This window comes from Lasioglossum baleicum, chromosome 4 (genome assembly GCF_051020765.1).
Source record: "Lasioglossum baleicum chromosome 4, iyLasBale1, whole genome shotgun sequence".
Taxonomy (NCBI): domain Eukaryota; kingdom Metazoa; phylum Arthropoda; class Insecta; order Hymenoptera; family Halictidae; genus Lasioglossum; species Lasioglossum baleicum.
Window position 1 is genome coordinate 21,304,114 of NC_134932.1, and position 17,298 is coordinate 21,321,411.

Here is a 17,298-nt window from a genome sequence, read left to right on the forward strand (position 1 = left end):
TTCTACCGAATCATTGACCACAGGTAAAGCCTTAACTATATCTAAACCTAGTTTGTAAGAATCTTCATCTTGCCAAACTATTGGATTTTTTTTTTTAAATTCTGTCAATATATTAAATCTGCTACAAAATTTTCGACTTTCGTCTGATATAAAACTTGAATGTCCTCTTGCATGTGATCGGCCACATTAGTTGGTAAAATGACCAATTTTTTATAATAATCGCCGCTACTAAAAGATCACTAATTGATTAAGAAACTCTTGTTCCTGTTGATCTTGTATCTGGGATCGTCGTTTACAACTCTTTTGGAAGACCTTCCACTTGTGGTATAATGACTCCAATTTCTCGACGCAGCGACTGTTTAACTGAACTGGAATTCTGGCCTTTTCCCACAACACTTCCACTTCTTTAACAACAAGGTGTGCACTAGACTGAAGGTTCAATTTCATTTTCCGCAAATTATAAAATAGCACTCCTAAAACTTGTCGTTTCGATGGCAACTTAGCGTCAATTATCTGATTTTCATCATGTTCTAATAAGAACAGTTTTTCGCGACTTCTACTCTCCATTGGGCTTCTCAATTTATATAGAAATTGAGTAGTCTTCCTGTGTGACTACTGTAACGTCTCGCGTCTGCCGAATCTGGATTGAACGACGATGATCGCGAGTCCAATTTTGTAAGTTGAGGTGATAGTTGATCAAAGACAACACTTGAGGTTGTATGTTCGCTTACTCGATACTGATGATTGCAGTTCGTTAGCTCAGACAGATCTAATCGGTGGTTCTCTGATACATCTAAATCTTACTTCGGTGTGGATGTCGTTTGTTTGAAAAAACGTGATGATTGGTTGATGGAGTTGAAAGTTATTGGTGGAAAAACTTGTAAGGATAGGAGTAGGAATAGGAGTGGGAGTTTAAGTACGGGTGGTTATAAATTTTATAACGAGGGTTTACATCTGTTTCCCGGGTGTGCGCCTACGAATTTCAAGATAGGTAAAATTGTAAAAAAGTGGACTTAAGATCCACGGGGTACATCTGGAGGTAACGTAATAAATTATATTCGGTCATAGGTAATAAATGGATATGTTTAAATATCTGTTATTTGTGGTTATACGAAAAAATGTCAGAGGAGAAAGTTGCACTGTTCAATATGGTAAATATAATGGCAAAAAAAAATTTTTTTTTTAAATCAAATTTTCGAAATTTCAAGGTCATCGTTATTTTTTTTTTAATTAAGGTCATATAATTTTGCCATATTCTTATTTAGAAAAAAATTACAAATCCAACGATATATAATACTTTATAGTTACGATGAATTTCAAAATTTTCAATTTAAATGCGCCACGTGATCTTTTTTTCCGATCGATCTCAAATTTTACACAAATTTTTTTCTCACCAAAAGGAACCATTCTAGGGAGCGTCGTGAACAAAATTCGTTGGTCAAAGAATAAGGGCCACCCTAGTGGACACCCTTAAAAATCGCATAACTTTTTAGAAATTGGTCCAAAGGACTTGAATTTTTTTAAGACGTTAGATCGGCTAGTTCGCTAGAGAATAAGTAAACAAAAATTTATTACGATTGCAATTGGTAGGAATTATACAAAATTTTAAAAAATGATGTTTTGATCTACTTTTTTATCTGGGCCTGTAAGGATAATTTAAAAATGCGTTTTATAGATTTCGGTAACTTATATGCATACTGAAAATTTCATCGAAATCGGTCAACATTGCAATGAGCTACATACGTTTAAAGCTTAAGGATGAAAGACGCAGATTTTCAGCCTTGCCAGGGCATTTCGCCCTTACGTGATCGTCTGTAAACGTTTGTAGCTCATTGCAATGTTGACCGATTTCGATGAAATTTTCACACAGTATGCATATAAATTATCTATAAAACGCATTTTTTAAATTATCGTTACAGGCCCAGATAAAAAAGTTGACATAACGTCATTTTTTAAAATTTTGTATAATTCCTACCAATTGCAATCGTAATAAATTTTTGTTTACTTATTCTCTAGCGAACTAGCTGGTCTAACATCTTAAAAAAATTCAAGTCCTTTGGACCAATTTCTAAAAAGTTATGCGATTTTTAAGGGTGTCCACTTATTATGTATTGCCGTTGACTGTATCTATCATCTACATTATCCATTAGGTGATTAGTAGAACAGCGGATCTTTATGCGAAATAAAAATTGTCTACATCGATTGCAAGAAGTAGAAACGAAATTGAATGTTATTTGTTCCTTTAATGATTTTAATAGAGAAATCATGTATTGACATATTCCATTCTGAAAATTTTCCAACAATTTTGAATTTTATCTACTCAATTTTGCTATAAATGCACAAAGATTCGCCGCAGTCCAGTGATTAGGTACCCAGTATTCGCTCTCCGCAACTAGAAAAGTCTGCCCGTGCCGAATTGTTCTTTGTCTCGCAATTTGTCTTTTCTTCCTTTTTCTTTGTATAATTCATATTACATATTATATAAGTGCGAAATTACAAATACGAAAAAACGGTAGATGAACGAGGCATCTGTTTACGCCTTTTCCTCTCTCGCTCTCACTCTCCCTTCCCGTCTCTGTCTCTGTCTCTTCAGGTAACGAACTTGAAGCCCGACACCAATTACGTGTTCCTTGTCCGTGCTAGAAACGGTCAGGGTATTTCGCTTCCCGGGCCTCTATCGGACGTAGCGCGGACCAGCAGTACCGGTAGCAGTAGCAGTAGCAGTAGCAGCAGCAGCGACAGCGATAACAGCAACAGCAATCTCGATCGACAACAACAAACGATACCCCAATCCGAATTGATTCGCGCGAGGGATCGTCTAAACAGCGAGATTCTTTACTTGAAAGAGGTTCAACCTTTGAATAGCACCAGCGTAAAAATTATATGGGACGTAAGTAGAACGTAATCGTGTATAGTTGCGGTACACCGGACACCGTCTTGCGAATAATGGTTCATTAAATAAGAGTTGTTCGCTCTTTTTCGCAATTGCGTTCAGATTCTCGGAGCCGCGGACTTGGTCGAAGGTCTGTATATACGATACCGCGAAGTTTCCGATAAACCGGAATATCGGATGGTCACGGTGCTGAACGCCGGAGCTACCAGCTACGTTCTAAGCAACTTGAACAAGTACACGCGGTACGAGTTTTTTCTAGTTCCATTTTACAAAACCATTGAAGGAAGACCGAGCAACGTGAAACTGGCCATCACGATGGAAGACGTACCGTCCGGTGCGCCCGAAAACGTTCACGTCGGCATGATAAACGTTACCTCGGCGTTCGTTCGATGGTCACCGCCGCCAAAGAACGCGCAAAATGGACAATTGATAGGATACAAGGTAACGAATCGATGCTATGCGATACGATGGAAAGCGATACGGTTCGATTTGGTAATTTACTGCTCGATCGTTCGTTCCAGATTCAAATAAAGTGCAACAAGAACAACAAGGTGTTGGGTCAGATGTCCTTGAACGCGCCCACGACTTCTGTGATCATCAACAGCTTAACGACCGGTGACGTTTACACTGCCCGCGTGGCGGGATTGACTCGCGCGGGTCTCGGCCCGTTTTCCAGCCCGACCATTCTGAACATGGATCCTAGACAGTTGACGCAACTGCCGCCGAGAACCGATTCGAGTCAGAGGACCGCCTCCGTTATCAGCGAAACGTGGTTTCTGGTACTGATGATTACGGCGGTGCTGATGCTGATCAGCGTCGCCGCGTTTCTGGGGATCATCTATGTTCGGCGAAGACAGGCGATGAGCAAACAGCTCGGCCACTTGAACGTACCCGTCGGCACGGCCAACGATATATGTCAGCTGAACAAGGACGCCCTGTGGTTGGAACGCGGCTGGCGGCCGAGCAACACCCTTCAGGCCTCGACCACCGACAAGGACTGCGAAACGAAGCTTCTCGGCAATCCGAATCAAATGGGCCTGCCGCCCGGTATCGTCGGAATGACGGGCTCGGAGTACGCCGAGGTCAATCTAACCACGTTCTACAACACGAGGAAACAGTTGCAGGCTCCACCGGAACCGTACGCCACCACCACGCTCTGCATGCCGACGCGTAGTCCCGAATCAGCGGCCGAGACCAGCGGTCGCAAGTCCAATTCCAGCGACTCGTGCCTCAAGCCGGATTACTCCAGTCTCGATTCGAATTTGGATCGCAACAAGTCGACGATCTCGCCGTGCAGCGACAACACGGGTAGCATCTACAACGGTGAGGAGAACGCGGAATCCCACAGAAGGACACATCAGTACAGAATGCCGCTTCCAAGCGAGAATCAACCGCCGAATTGGTGCGACATGCTACCTCCTCCACCGGATCATCCACCTTCCTTCGAGGGATCCCTCGGGTCGACCAGAGCGACGCATTTGCATTCCCACTCGCATCCGCATTCCCATCCCCATCCTCATTCGCATTCCCATCCGCATCCGCATCCGCATCCGCATCCACACCAACACCAACACCAACATCAGTATCAGTACCATCATCACCATCAACAGTCGCCGCAACAACAGCAGCAACTCGGCCATCAATATCAACATCAGCATCACTATCAACAGCAGCAACAGCAACAGCAACAACAACCACAACCACAGCAACAACAATATCAATCTGCGTTCAGTCCTCATCTGGGAAAACGAAGCATCGACAGGCAAAACGATTTAGACTCGATGACCGGTTCGGGATTGCCACTGGGTTTGGGCTTGGGTCTAAGTTCGAATTCGGGATCTGGGTCTGGATCCGGGTCCGGGTCCGGTTGCGGTTCCGGTCCCGGATCGGGAAACTCTCAAAGTCCACCGAGTCCACCGATTAGAGCGACCAACAACTTGAGCGGTTCTGGATTGGTTTGGAACGGCTCGAATCATTGCCAGCAACAGCATCAGCAGCAAATGCAGCAGCAGCAGACGGACGGAGCTGTTCCGCAATCGAGCAACGTTAATCAGCCAAACAGATACACGAGCTTGCCTCCGCAGACGAATCCACCGTTGTTGCCCGCGCTTCCGCAGGGATTCGAACGTTATGAGTACAAGTGCAACAGCCAAGAAAACGAGTACGAGAGCGGTTCGGTCTTGTACGGGCAACGGAACGACTCGCCGCTCGAAGATTACGATTCGAGCGCGTATTGTCGCGTGAACCGAACCGATTCTCGTTCGGAACAATCGGTCGTGAACGAAAACATGTATCGTCGTCACGACGAGGACTGTTATCCGACAGAGAATCTTTACCAAACGGAAACCGAGGAATGGGACAGAAAATCGTGCGACTCGAACGCGCACTCGGACATTTGTTGCTCCTGTTCCGAGTCGAGTTGCCTCTACGGCAACACGCTCGACTACAACGATCAGTTCACCGCGACGTCAGCGAATTGTCTTCACGGTAGAACTGGATCTCGAAGCAGAACCGGCAGGAGTCCGCGCAGAAGAAATACTAGAAACTCTTCGCCAACCTACAGTAGCGGTGATAGCAATTACTCTTGTATTCCCCCGAGGCAATCCGGAAGTATCGGCTCGCAGGAAAGGGGGAGGCATAATCGTGGGAAAGGTTAGTGTAACTACGCCGGTATCGTAGCGTTCCGTTCCACGTATACACTACCGCTCAAAAGTATCCGGACACTTGCGAAATGTGTAACAGCAACGCATAGAAGTTACTTCAGCATCTGAAATAGTGACTAACATCGATTTTTATTACTTTCTTACGGAATATCTAACGTTTTAAGTTAAAAACTACCTATGTGGAAACTTACCAATATTAGACTAAGTAAGATTAAATACGAGATTCGTCGACGTATCAACCGCGATTAGATATCACCGCTTGCACTGATCGCGGTAATCTTTCTATTAGTTTTTTATTATTACTATTTGTATGGAAAAATTCTCTGAATTCGCCCTGCACTTCAGAAATGATACAAAGTGTAACTTGAAATTCATTCCATTCGTTCCACTAGATTTCGTATTTGTGCATACAATTTGTGCATAAAAGTAAATTCAATTATGCTATGATACCACAATATACATAACAATAATAATGACTGGTAACCAAATTGTCCTAAATATTTTTCCTACTAACCAGGGGCGGCCATCTGGGGGGTGCGGCGGATGCTATGCACCGGGGCCCCGCGATTGAGAGGGCCCCAACACGATCAAGAACTAAAATCTAATTTTTCTAAAGTAATTAATGTATTAGCAAAAACAAAATCACGCATTAAATAAACATGTATTAGTAATATACAGGGTGAGCCCGAAGGAACAGAACACTTAAATATCTACGTTACTTGTCGTACAAAAAAACTTCTTAGGGCAAAGTTACACTGTTTGAAGGGCCAGATGTAACGGTGTAAGGGAAAAAATTTTCGAGGTCATCGATATTTTTTTAAATGGAATGAGGTATTTTGTAATACATCAATCGATGCAACTGGACATCCGCTATAAAAAAGTACTAACCTATGTATGTATGTCGAAAAGTTAGTACTTCACGAGATATTTCAATTTAAATAACTCTAAAACACCATTACTGTCGTATTAAGACGTTACACAAGTAAGCAAACGCTAACATCAATTTCAATATCAATGTCAACTTTTCAATTTCAATATCAACTCTTCAACTTCATTTTCAACTTCAATTTTTCAATTTCAACTTTAATTTTAATTCTTCCATTTCAATTTCAATATCAACCCTTCAACTTCAACTCTCCAATTACAATGTCAATTTTTCAATTTCAACTTCAATTTTTCAATTTCAATTCGTTAATTTCAATTTCAACATCAATTTTTCCATTTCAACTTCAATTTCAATATCAACTCTTCAACTTCATTTTCAATTTCAACTTTAATTTCAACTTCAATTTTATCTCTCCCACTTCAACTTCAATTTCTAATCTTTCATTTCAACTTCAATTTTTCGATTTCATTTCGTTAATTTCAACGTCAATTTTACAATTTCAATATCAACCCTTCAACTTCTCAATTTTTCAACTTCAATTTTTCAATTTCAACGTCAATTTCAATATCAACCCTTCAACTTAAACTCTTCAGTTTCAATTTTTCAATTTCAACGTCAATTTCAATATCAACCCTTCAACTTCAATTTTTCAATTTCAACTCTTCAATTTCAATTTTTCAATTTCAACGTCAATTTCAATATCAACCCTTCAATTTCAACTTCAATTTTTCAATTTCATTTCGTTAATTTCAACTCTTCAATTTCAACGTCAATTTTTCAATTTTAATATCGAAACCCTTCAACTTCAATTTCAACTTCAATTTTTCAATTTCAATATCAACCATTCAACTTCAACTCTTCAGTTTCAATTTTTCAATTTCAACGTCAATTTCAATATCAACCCTTCAACTTCAACTCTTTAATTTCAATGTTTCAATTTCAACGTCAATTTTTCAATTTCAACTTCAGTTTTTCAATTTCAATTCGTTAATTTCAAATCTTCAATTTCATTTTCAACGTCAATTTCAATTTCAACTCTTCAATTTACACTAGCAAGTAAACGCTAACGTTTTAGTACTAACTATAATGGTGTTTTAGAGTTATTTAAATTGAAATATCTCCTGAACTACTAACTTTTCGATATACATGGGTTAGTACATTTTTATAACGAATGTCCAGCTGCATCGATTGATGTATTAAAAAATACCTCATTCCATTAAAAAAAATATCAATCACCTTGAAATCTTGTAAAAAAAACGACCTTGAAAATTTTTTCCCTTACACCGTTACATGTGGCCCTTCAAACAGTGTAACTTGGTCCTAAGAAGTTTTTTTGTGCAACGAAAAGTAACGGAGATATTTAGGTGTTCTGTTTCTTCGGTCTCACCCTGTATGTTCGTGTTTGTAAATTTTTTTCTTTACAAAAAGTATTTGGGACCCCAAATGGTTTCTAGCACCCAGGCTCCTTTATAGAGAAGGCCGGCCCTGCTACTAACTTAAACTACGTTTTGTAGAGAAAATGGAAGTGTCCGGATACTTTTGAGAGGTAGTGTACGCGTACATATGTTTACGGGTACAGTGCATACATGTATATGTATTATGTATATTCTCTAAAACGGTACTGTTATATTTATCTTTGAACAGACAAAGTGCCTAGTTTCACCAGAGTCGGCGGTTATTCTCAACACAATTCCACGGGCTCGAACACGGTCAGCAGTTCCGGAAGTCAAAGGTACAACAAGTTGAGCAACGTATTCGTCGGAGGTAGCAACTCGAACGTTCCTCCAGCGGATCTCTGCGACGGTTAACGCGACAACGTTACGAACGCATCCTTGCCGCTGCTCTCGATTATCGTCTACGGATGAACCGATTCCTTCAACAACTATAAAATCTATAAGAACTATAAGAACTGGTCGCGTGTCCGCGAGATGTCACCTATACATAGGTCGCTCGGTCATCTTCTCCTTTCGTTCTCGTTTCTTTTCTCTTGCTTTTCTTCGAATCCTTCCGAATCCCTGTCGCGCGCGTGTACAGTGGCTCGAAGTGCTTTCCAGTTTCGCGCACCACACTTTATTTTCGCTCATACAGCACAATTTCTAAATCGAACAAGAAATACAGACTTTATTCTACAATCGGTACGAGATGGAACGTCTCTAACTGCCAGGTACGGAAACTGTTCAGAGCCATGGTAATATTTTCTTTTTCTTTTAGAATCGTTCCACTATGTATATACGTAAATATAACGACCGGTCGACACTTCCATGCTCGAGTTGTCCAGATATTCTCAATTTCGTCTCTAGCTTCTAGCCTCGTCGAATGCAATCACGCAAATAGAAAGAAGGTGAGCGAGCGAATCGTATGCTTGATCGGGGAAAAACGAGCATCGTCTAGACGTCTAGACTACTACTACGACTACGACTACGATTACGATTGCGTAAATAGAAATTATAGCGTGAGAAAATTGTGGTGTACGTTGAACGGTGTATCTGTATAGGTTGTTTTCCTACTTCGCGGAGCGAATAGCAATTTACAATTTACAATTTACAATCTAAAGCGTAAACGTTTCAATTACTATCCGCTCGCGCGCACACTTGGATCTAGCGACGGCATTTATTTTATGAAGATTCGAAATTCTCGTCGCGACGTTCCGCGTAAAGTGTGTGTGCGCTGGCGCGCGTGTGCGTGCGTTGACTTTCACGACACACACGCACAACGTTCCTGAACTTGTTTGCGAGCGACGAATCGCAAAAGTTGGTCGCGCGCGTCCGACGCACGTACAGGCTCGACGTATGGCTCGACCATGTGTCGACGCACAATGGCACGACACGACGGCACAGTTTCTCTCGGGAAGCGAGTTTCCGCAACGATCGTAGCGACCAGTGCAAACATATTGTATGATATAACATAATATAATATAATATAATGCTAGAACGAATAGAACGATTAAAAAAATTGCCATATCGAGGAATTTTGTATCGTACAAGTCGCGCGTTCCGCGGTTTTTCGCCGGTCGAGGCGACGACGCGATCGTAACCACGCTTCCTGGTCTGTGATTCGTTGTTGTTCAACAAACTGCCGAAACAACGCGTCGAACGTTACGTAGAACAATCTCGATCGCCGACTGCGATCGAATTGCGGCTGCTCAACGGCGCAACGCGTCGCACGTTCGAACGATTTCAATATCATGCTCGAAATCGAAATCGCAAGCGAATCCGCTCGAGTATACATGCATGTACCTATTATACATACACATATATATTTAGTTTTTTCGACGACTTTGGATACGCGCTGCTTCCCAAGGAAAGGGAGGAAGGAAGGGTGGGAGGAAAGAAAGAATGGCGGACGGAGGTACGGGAAATATCGTGTACGAGACACTGTACGAAGTAAATTTTGTAAAGAAAATTCGCATCGATGATCGCTCAAAAACCCACGTGAGATTAGTTTAACGGTTCGACGAACGAAACGAGAAAAGACAAAACGCATGAATAAAAACGGACAAGAAAGGTGAAAGAAGAGAGCGTGGTAACGGCGAGAAACGACGACTCGACGATAGTTCAATTACCAATTTTGAAAGACCGATACTGAAAATACTGCCGGGTACTAGAAATTATAAGGAATAGAAACTTATTGCTAAGAATAAGTATAAAAGATAGAGGAATATAAAGGTAAAAAAAGAAATAAATCGAAGCCTAAATCACCCGTTCGAGACAAAGTTCGTAAATGAAATTGATCGATTCGTAGCGTGTATAGTGAGACGCGAGTGTAATCCATCCAGCAGATAGCCGAGGAGCGAGAAAGTTTGATCAATCGATTCTCGGGGGTTCTCGTTTTTGTAGCGTGTTTAGATTAGAACTCGAATCGGAGAATCGTAGGCACGTAGGACACGTATTTTAAGTGACATTCACCGTAAACGTTACCCGTTAACGAACGAATCGCCTCCGTATAGTGCGGGGGGGAGGGGAGGGGTCTTTTTGGACCGTAGGTACGCCGAGTTTGCCAAATTTCATCCAAGATTAATAAGGAAAAGTAAATGGCTGCCGTTCTAGAGTAGGCATGTCAATGAACGACATAATAACGACTAACGACTTCTTTTTCGGTTCTGTAAATATTATGATCGCGCTCGAGGTTTTTCGCGGTACGAAAGAACGATCGATAGTACATTAGAGATACCGTAATAACTTACCTGGCTACCGGAAAACGAAACAAGAACAAGAGAAAGGAAAAGAAAGAGCAAACGAAAATACTTGGTTCGCGATCGAGAGCTCACGGTACTTTCGTTATGCGAGTAAACGGACATTTGCTTGGCCGTTGAACCATCCTATCAATTTGCGAGACAAAAAAAAAGTAATACGTTATTTTTATAGTTTTCCAAGCTCGCGCGATTGTTACGATGGTTCGCGCGGCACCGTTTGTATCATACGTGTAACGTGTATGCACCTAATGCGTGACGCGTCGACTTTCGCGGTTCGAATGAAAATTCTTAACGCAAAGAAAGATTCGTGTACACGGTATGTACTGGTACGGATACGGACGCGGGTACAGGTCGGGGTCGGGGTCGTTTTATGCGACATGTATCACGGTGGTGAGTCGCGGTACGATCGGCGATGCCGACTATCTCGTTCTTGATCCGTACACGGTCCTATCCAATCCATTTCCTACCTCCCACCGGCATACGTAGCTCGTAATTCTCCATGATTCTCCATAATTTTCCATAATTACCGTCGGGCCAAATCGTTGTTACATTTGTCCGTTTGTTCTTGCAACGCAACTAGTTTTCGGTTGGTCGACGGTCGATCACCGCGTCGAGTCGTGTCCATCGTAAAACCACCCGCCGAGAATCGAAACGCCGGACACGACGTTTACCTTTCGAACGAGAAAGGTCGCCTAAAAATTCTTCCGTTCGCGATACAGCCAAATTACATGTAATCCCGACTGACGATTCGTATTCGTAGAAGTAAATTGTATGTACGATGAACTCAGTTCCCCAACGATTCGCGACAAATGAAAATGATTTGGTAAACGCGTTTATCCGATCTGCCTGCCTACCTGCTCAACTAACTGCCCCACTGCCTGCCTGACTGCCAATATATAACTAACGGACTAGTCTCTCTTCTCCAGTCTGTCGAGAAGACCGATCGTCGAGATTCAGAATTCTATCGATCGCATCGGCGTAAAAGAGTTTATCGATATATCGTAGGTCGTCAATATATATTTTACAGCAGCGAGACATTGATCGCGTGTCATATCATTAACTTTTAACGATGAAAATAAAATGAAAAAGCAAAGAAAAAAATTAGTAATCCGCAGCCGGCGGATCGGATCGAATCCGAATGCTAATGCAATTCGATGACAAGCAAGTTCGAATCTTCTTGATTAATAGCGTCTTTTAGCTCCTAAGTCTGAATCTAAACGCGAAGGCTGACGAGTGATTTAGCTTAAATCTTCTTTACATTTTGTAAATAATGCGCGTAAGGAGGAAACGGAAAAACGTTTTTGTAGGCAATAACTTATTTATTACGAAAGAAACACGAATTAATGTCCAGTTCGAGCGCATCGAGTTGCAGGAAACAAGAATGCGAATAAAGTCGATGAATACGAAGCATCAATGTACGCATACACGCAGCAGACACGCGCGCACAAGTGTAGATAATTACGGAATAAGGATCATTATTGTCAAGTACTACGTACACGTATGTATAAGACGTATAAGATATAAGGAAACGTTACATAATATACAGGTAACAATTATTAATAAAAAAATTATGTTGAAATCTCGAACTTCATCCATTTTACGTTCCGAACGAATTCTCGCGTTCAAGGGGAGCTCCATGAAACAACCGTTGCAAGCAACAACGACGTTTCTTCGAGAGAAAATCAAGGAATCAAAGACAACAGTCGAAACTCCTCGTTCCCCAGCGTTCAATTTATGTATTACCAAAACAATGATATTCGTATTGTTACAGCATCGATACGTTGTGTTCTTTTTTTGTTGGAAAAATGTAAATTCTATTCTTTTTATTCCACCGTATAACTGACTCGTGCCAGTTTCGTTATGTCAAAGTAAACAATCCAACTATATCTTGTATTTAAAGTACCAAGCAATATGTAGAAATAATTAGAGATAGTTATTTTTGAATTTGCTATTTTAAAGAAAAGAAAAGACTGAATACGCGTGCAAGAGATATTTTGTGGAAAAGAAAATTTTTATGTCTATGCTAGTCGAAAATTATCCGCAGCCACCCTTTCCGCAGCAACTTCGCTTCGGCGGTCGATATCCACGGGAAGTATCCCCCATCAATGGATTGTACTCTGAAACAGAGTTTGCACGTTAGTCCGATTCGAAATCGATTTCAAGACCTTTCAATTGAATCTATTCCGAACCTTTTTTCATCGTGTTAGGCTTTCCCTTGGGATAAGATAATCGATCATCCGTCTCTGATCCCAATCTATGACCTAGCCCACCAGACTGAGTGTCCACCGATTTCAATGCTTCTCTCTTTCTTTCCGCACGCTGAAAAATATAATAATAAACAAGTTAAGGTTTTGTTTTACTTCTCTATTCGGCAACTACAACAAAAGCTTTGAATTTAGAAATGATTTCACCTCCTCTCTATCTTTCAGTGTGACTGAGCATTTTTCGTAATATTCTTGTTGCATTTTTTGCCTCGAAGCTTCCACAGCCGATAGTCTCTCCTGCAATAGATCTGGATCTAAATGAAAACAAAATGTTGTTATTATTATTTGTTCAAATGGACGAACGTTCTACCGTTTGTCAATGGTGAATGCCTGAACGGTTTCCTTTGAGGTTCTAGTCGAGCTTACTCTTGTGATATTTTGCAGCATATTCTTGCTCCTCTCTTTTCATCTTCCAGTTTGTATATTTCTCTCGAATATAAGGCGAAGCGTACCATAGAGAGATTAGAATTGCCACTATGTACCATCCCACGGATGCAACGGCAGACCATACTGTGCAAATTTTTAAGATTTCGTTGTGCGTAATTAAATGAAATCGGAACGACGAATGTATCGTTGCGGAGAAAATACTATAGGTACATATTTAGGTAGTATGTTTCAGACGACTCTTCGACGATAATCCTCGGTGCAATATGCTTTTAGAACTATTGAAGCGCGTAACATGACAAAGTAGAAAGTATCTACAATATGTTTAACTACGTTCTACAGAAGCTACAAATACGTTAACAGAATTCTACTCGAAGAGTAATTCAAGAGAATGACAATTCTGACCAAGGAATATACATACATGTTTACAATACCCCTATGAATTGTTTGGTAGTTTTTAGGTTACGTATTTGATGTATAAGTCTATGTACTTGCTCGTCGTACGTACTCATCGTAAAATAAGAAACTTGGAATTGTCCATCGTCAGCAGACCCCATCTTTTATTCTGTTTGTTATGCACAAAAATTGAAAATATTCGCTTTTCAAAAACTAGAGTTGCTCAAATTTTCTTTCGTAAACATCGAAAACAACTCAACAACAAGGATCAGGGCTGTCGACGTCGACTCACGTCGACTCCACTGGACTCCACTGGACTCCACTCTGTGACAGTGATGCCAGACAGTGATGCCAGAATCGGGGACGCGAGGACGCTTCCCCTCCAGCACAGGTTCCCCCTCTCTGACGGACCGTCCTCGCCGTAGCTTCTGCTGCGCACGCGCTACACACGAACGTACTTCAACTCTGCCCGTGTGAGTGCATGCTCGATTGCACGCGCGCTACACACCAAGCGTACCTCTACCATGTCCGTGTGACTACCTGCTCGACCGAACGCGTCAGCGACGCGTTCCTTCGATTTTCACCAATTTTCATGTTGCCGAAGTTTCGGAAGCACGAGTCGGAAAGTCGGGATCTGGAGACGGCGCGCATTTGAATCCCGGGACGGCGCGGCGCGGCGCGGTGCACATTTTGCTATAACTTTTGATCTAAAAAAGATATCAAAGCGAAATTTGGACTAAATTTTTTTTTTAAAAACCGGGTTTAATGGTTCATCCTAAAATATGTTTTGTATTTCTTAAAAAATTTTTCTCGTTGATTTTTAAAGTTAAGGTAGTCCAGAGGGCCCCCAACACAAATTGATTTTTAGTCGAACCATGCTCAATAAACAATTACGAAAAAATTTATAAATATTCCATTTAATAGCACACATGATTGAGATTTTTTTCAGATTTTTCAGATTATGCAGACATGTTTAAAAAAATTGAAAATCTCGAAACATTCGAAGAAAATGCATATTTCGTATTGAACTTTTCGAGATACCAGTTTTATAAAAATTCATTAGTCCGATATTATTGAAACAATTGTCCTTAATTTTTCTCAGAATTTTTTATAAATTGTATCGTTAAAAAATCAAAATCAATTTTTTCGATACTTCTTTGTTGATGTATTATGTAATACTGAATATTTTTATAATCAGAAAAATAATGTACAGACTTGATAATGCAATATAAAATATTTTATTTACGTTATATTTCAATATACATATGTGCATCACTCCTAACAATTTTGGTAATCACATAATTATTGTAACGACATTTTACATATATCAGGTCGTTAAGTATGAAACTAGACAAATAAAACACAAATTTCAAACACATTTGTCAAGTTTCATACATCTCCGGTTACGAAAATCGATTTTAAATGGTCCCTGCCTTTCTATAACATAACAAAAAAAAAAAATTAGTTAAAGTCATGATTGTAAAGTATAGAATAAAATATTAATGTATAACTTTATAGTATGGTTTATACTTATCTTTTTTCTTTCAAGTCATTCTTGAATCTGCTAATATTGATTTTACGTTATCGCGATTTTAAATGGTCCTCTGCCTTTCTACAACATAAAAAGAAACACATAGTTAAAGTTATAATCACAAAGTACTTACAGAATGAAATATTAATGTAACGGTACACTTCGCTTTTGTTTGAAGTCATTCTTGAATCTGCTATTTCATTACCGCTGATACCCACGTGTTGCTATATTCAAGGAAAAAGTAGACATAATTAAAATCGTAATTCTAATTGCAATCTTGTAGGACTCAATATAAATAGTAACGTATACTTATCTTTTTTTATCGATGAATATGGTCACTCACTAAAATAAATTCCTAATAAGATAAAAAAATGTTAAAAACCCATTAAAAAGTATTAAAAACGCGACAAAGAAACTGGAGGCTGTTTACTATAATAATAATAATAATAATAATAGTATTTTATTTCCCATTTCGGGGTACAAACGCGGACCTCCGCTCCGCTTAGAAACTTCACCTTCCTTATCTCTTCATTCTTGTAGAATGTAGACATCTGTAACCAAACAGACCCGAATCATGTTCTTCGTTTCCCCCTTTTAACTTCTCTAATAAACACGGTCAGATGTCTTCCGCACTCGAATGCCGAGGCCGAGCGAATTTTCTCTTTGCTTCCCGACATAAAATCTCGAAAAAGGAATAAAATAGGCGCTGGCCTATTAAATTCCATGTGTGTGGTGCGCACATCCTTGAAAGCTAGACAGGAGTCTAGTCGCACCATGTCTGTCGATGACAGACATTTATCCCTTATGTCGAGAAAGCATTTATATGAAAATTCATCGCCCTCGCAAAGTTATAAACAATTAACTTTGCACTCGTTTACGAACTAGTGAGGTCGTGTTTTCTTCGTTAATCGTTCGATAGTTTAGTTCATATAGTAAACAGCCTCCAGTATGGATGAAGAGAGTGGAAGAGATGAGAGAAAGGATGAGCAGCGGAACCGGGGGTCCAGAGTATGTGAATGAGTGAAGAAGAATGTGTGAGGAATGAGTGAACGGTGGGCTCTCTCTCTATCGCGTTTAAGTGTAAATTTAAGTTAAGAATGAAGAGATAAGCAAGGTGAAGTTTGTAAGCGGAGCGGAGGTCCGCGTTTGTACCCCGAAATGGGAAATTAAAATCTATTATTATTATTATTATTATTATTATAGTAAACAGCCTCCAGTTTCTTTGTCGCGTTTTTAATACTTTTTAATGGGTTTTTAACATTTTTTTATCTTATTAGGAATTTATTTTAGTGAGTGACCATATTCATCGATAAAAAAAGATAAGTATACGTTACTATTTATATTGAGTCCTACAAGATTGCAATTAGAATTACGATTTTAATTATGTCTACTTTTTCCTTGAATATAGCAACACGTGGGTATCAGCGGTAATGAAATAGCAGATTCAAGAATGACTTCAAACAAAAGCGAAGTGTACCGTTACATTAATATTTCATTCTGTAAGTACTTTGTGATTATAACTTTAACTATGTGTTTCTTTTTATGTTGTAGAAAGGCAGAGGACCATTTAAAATCGCGATAACGTAAAATCAATATTAGCAGATTCAAGAATGACTTGAAAGAAAAAAGATAAGTATAAACCATACTATAAAGTTATACATTAATATTTTATTCTATACTTTACAATCATGACTTTAACTAATTTTTTTTTTTTTGTTATGTTATAGAAAGGCAGGGACCATTTAAAATCGATTTTCGTAACCGGAGATGTATGAAACTTGACAAATGTGTTTGAAATTTGTGTTTTATTTGTCTAGTTTCATACTTAACGACCTGATATATGTAAAATGTCGTTACAATAATTATGTGATTACCAAAATTGTTAGGAGTGATGCACATATGTATATTGAAATATAACGTAAATAAAATATTTTATATTGCATTATCAAGTCTGTACATTATTTTTCTGATTATAAAAATATTCAGTATTACATAATACATCAACAAAGAAGTATCGAAAAAATTGATTTTGATTTTTTAACGATACAATTTATAAAAAATTCTGAGAAAAATTAAGGACAATTGTTTC

At 39.6% G+C, this 17,298-nt stretch overlaps 2 protein-coding genes across 4 annotated transcripts in view; one reads left to right on the forward strand and one right to left on the reverse strand.

The window, feature by feature from the left end:
* The window catches only part of LOC143208093 (roundabout homolog 2), a 46,148-nt gene extending 32,323 nt beyond the window's left edge, over window positions 1–13,825 (forward strand). For all 3 annotated transcript variants that reach the window (XM_076422169.1, XM_076422168.1, XM_076422167.1), the window contains exons 8-11: window positions 2,594–2,890; window positions 2,996–3,334; window positions 3,415–5,545; window positions 8,087–13,825. In XM_076422169.1, the coding sequence (XP_076278284.1) occupies window positions 2,594–2,890; window positions 2,996–3,334; window positions 3,415–5,545; window positions 8,087–8,250 (2,931 nt within the window). In that variant the 3' untranslated portion in view covers window positions 8,251–13,825. The remainder of the gene's footprint in view (window positions 1–2,593; window positions 2,891–2,995; window positions 3,335–3,414; window positions 5,546–8,086) is intronic.
* Window positions 12,345–13,932, reverse strand: LOC143208105 (uncharacterized). The gene is made up of 5 exons (XM_076422189.1): window positions 13,791–13,932; window positions 13,265–13,408; window positions 13,046–13,152; window positions 12,824–12,953; window positions 12,345–12,751 (listed from the first exon to the last, which is right to left on the reverse strand). The coding sequence occupies exons 1-5, from the start codon at window positions 13,837–13,839 to the stop codon at window positions 12,669–12,671; spliced, it is 513 nt and encodes a 170-aa protein (XP_076278304.1). The 5' UTR covers window positions 13,840–13,932; the 3' UTR covers window positions 12,345–12,668.
* Window positions 13,933–17,298: the final 3,366 nt, after the last annotated feature.

Coding starts and splice junctions, on each gene's coding strand:
- LOC143208105 (XM_076422189.1), bottom strand. CDS start 13,839: ATGGGGTCTGCTGACGATGGACAATTCCAAGTTTCTTATTTTACGATG. Junction 13,153..13,264: donor TGCTGCAAAATATCACAAGA/GTAAGCTCGACT, acceptor GTTTTCATTTAG/ATCCAGATCTATTGCAGGAG. Junction 12,752..12,823: donor GCCTAACACGATGAAAAAAG/GTTCGGAATAGA, acceptor ACTCTGTTTCAG/AGTACAATCCATTGATGGGG.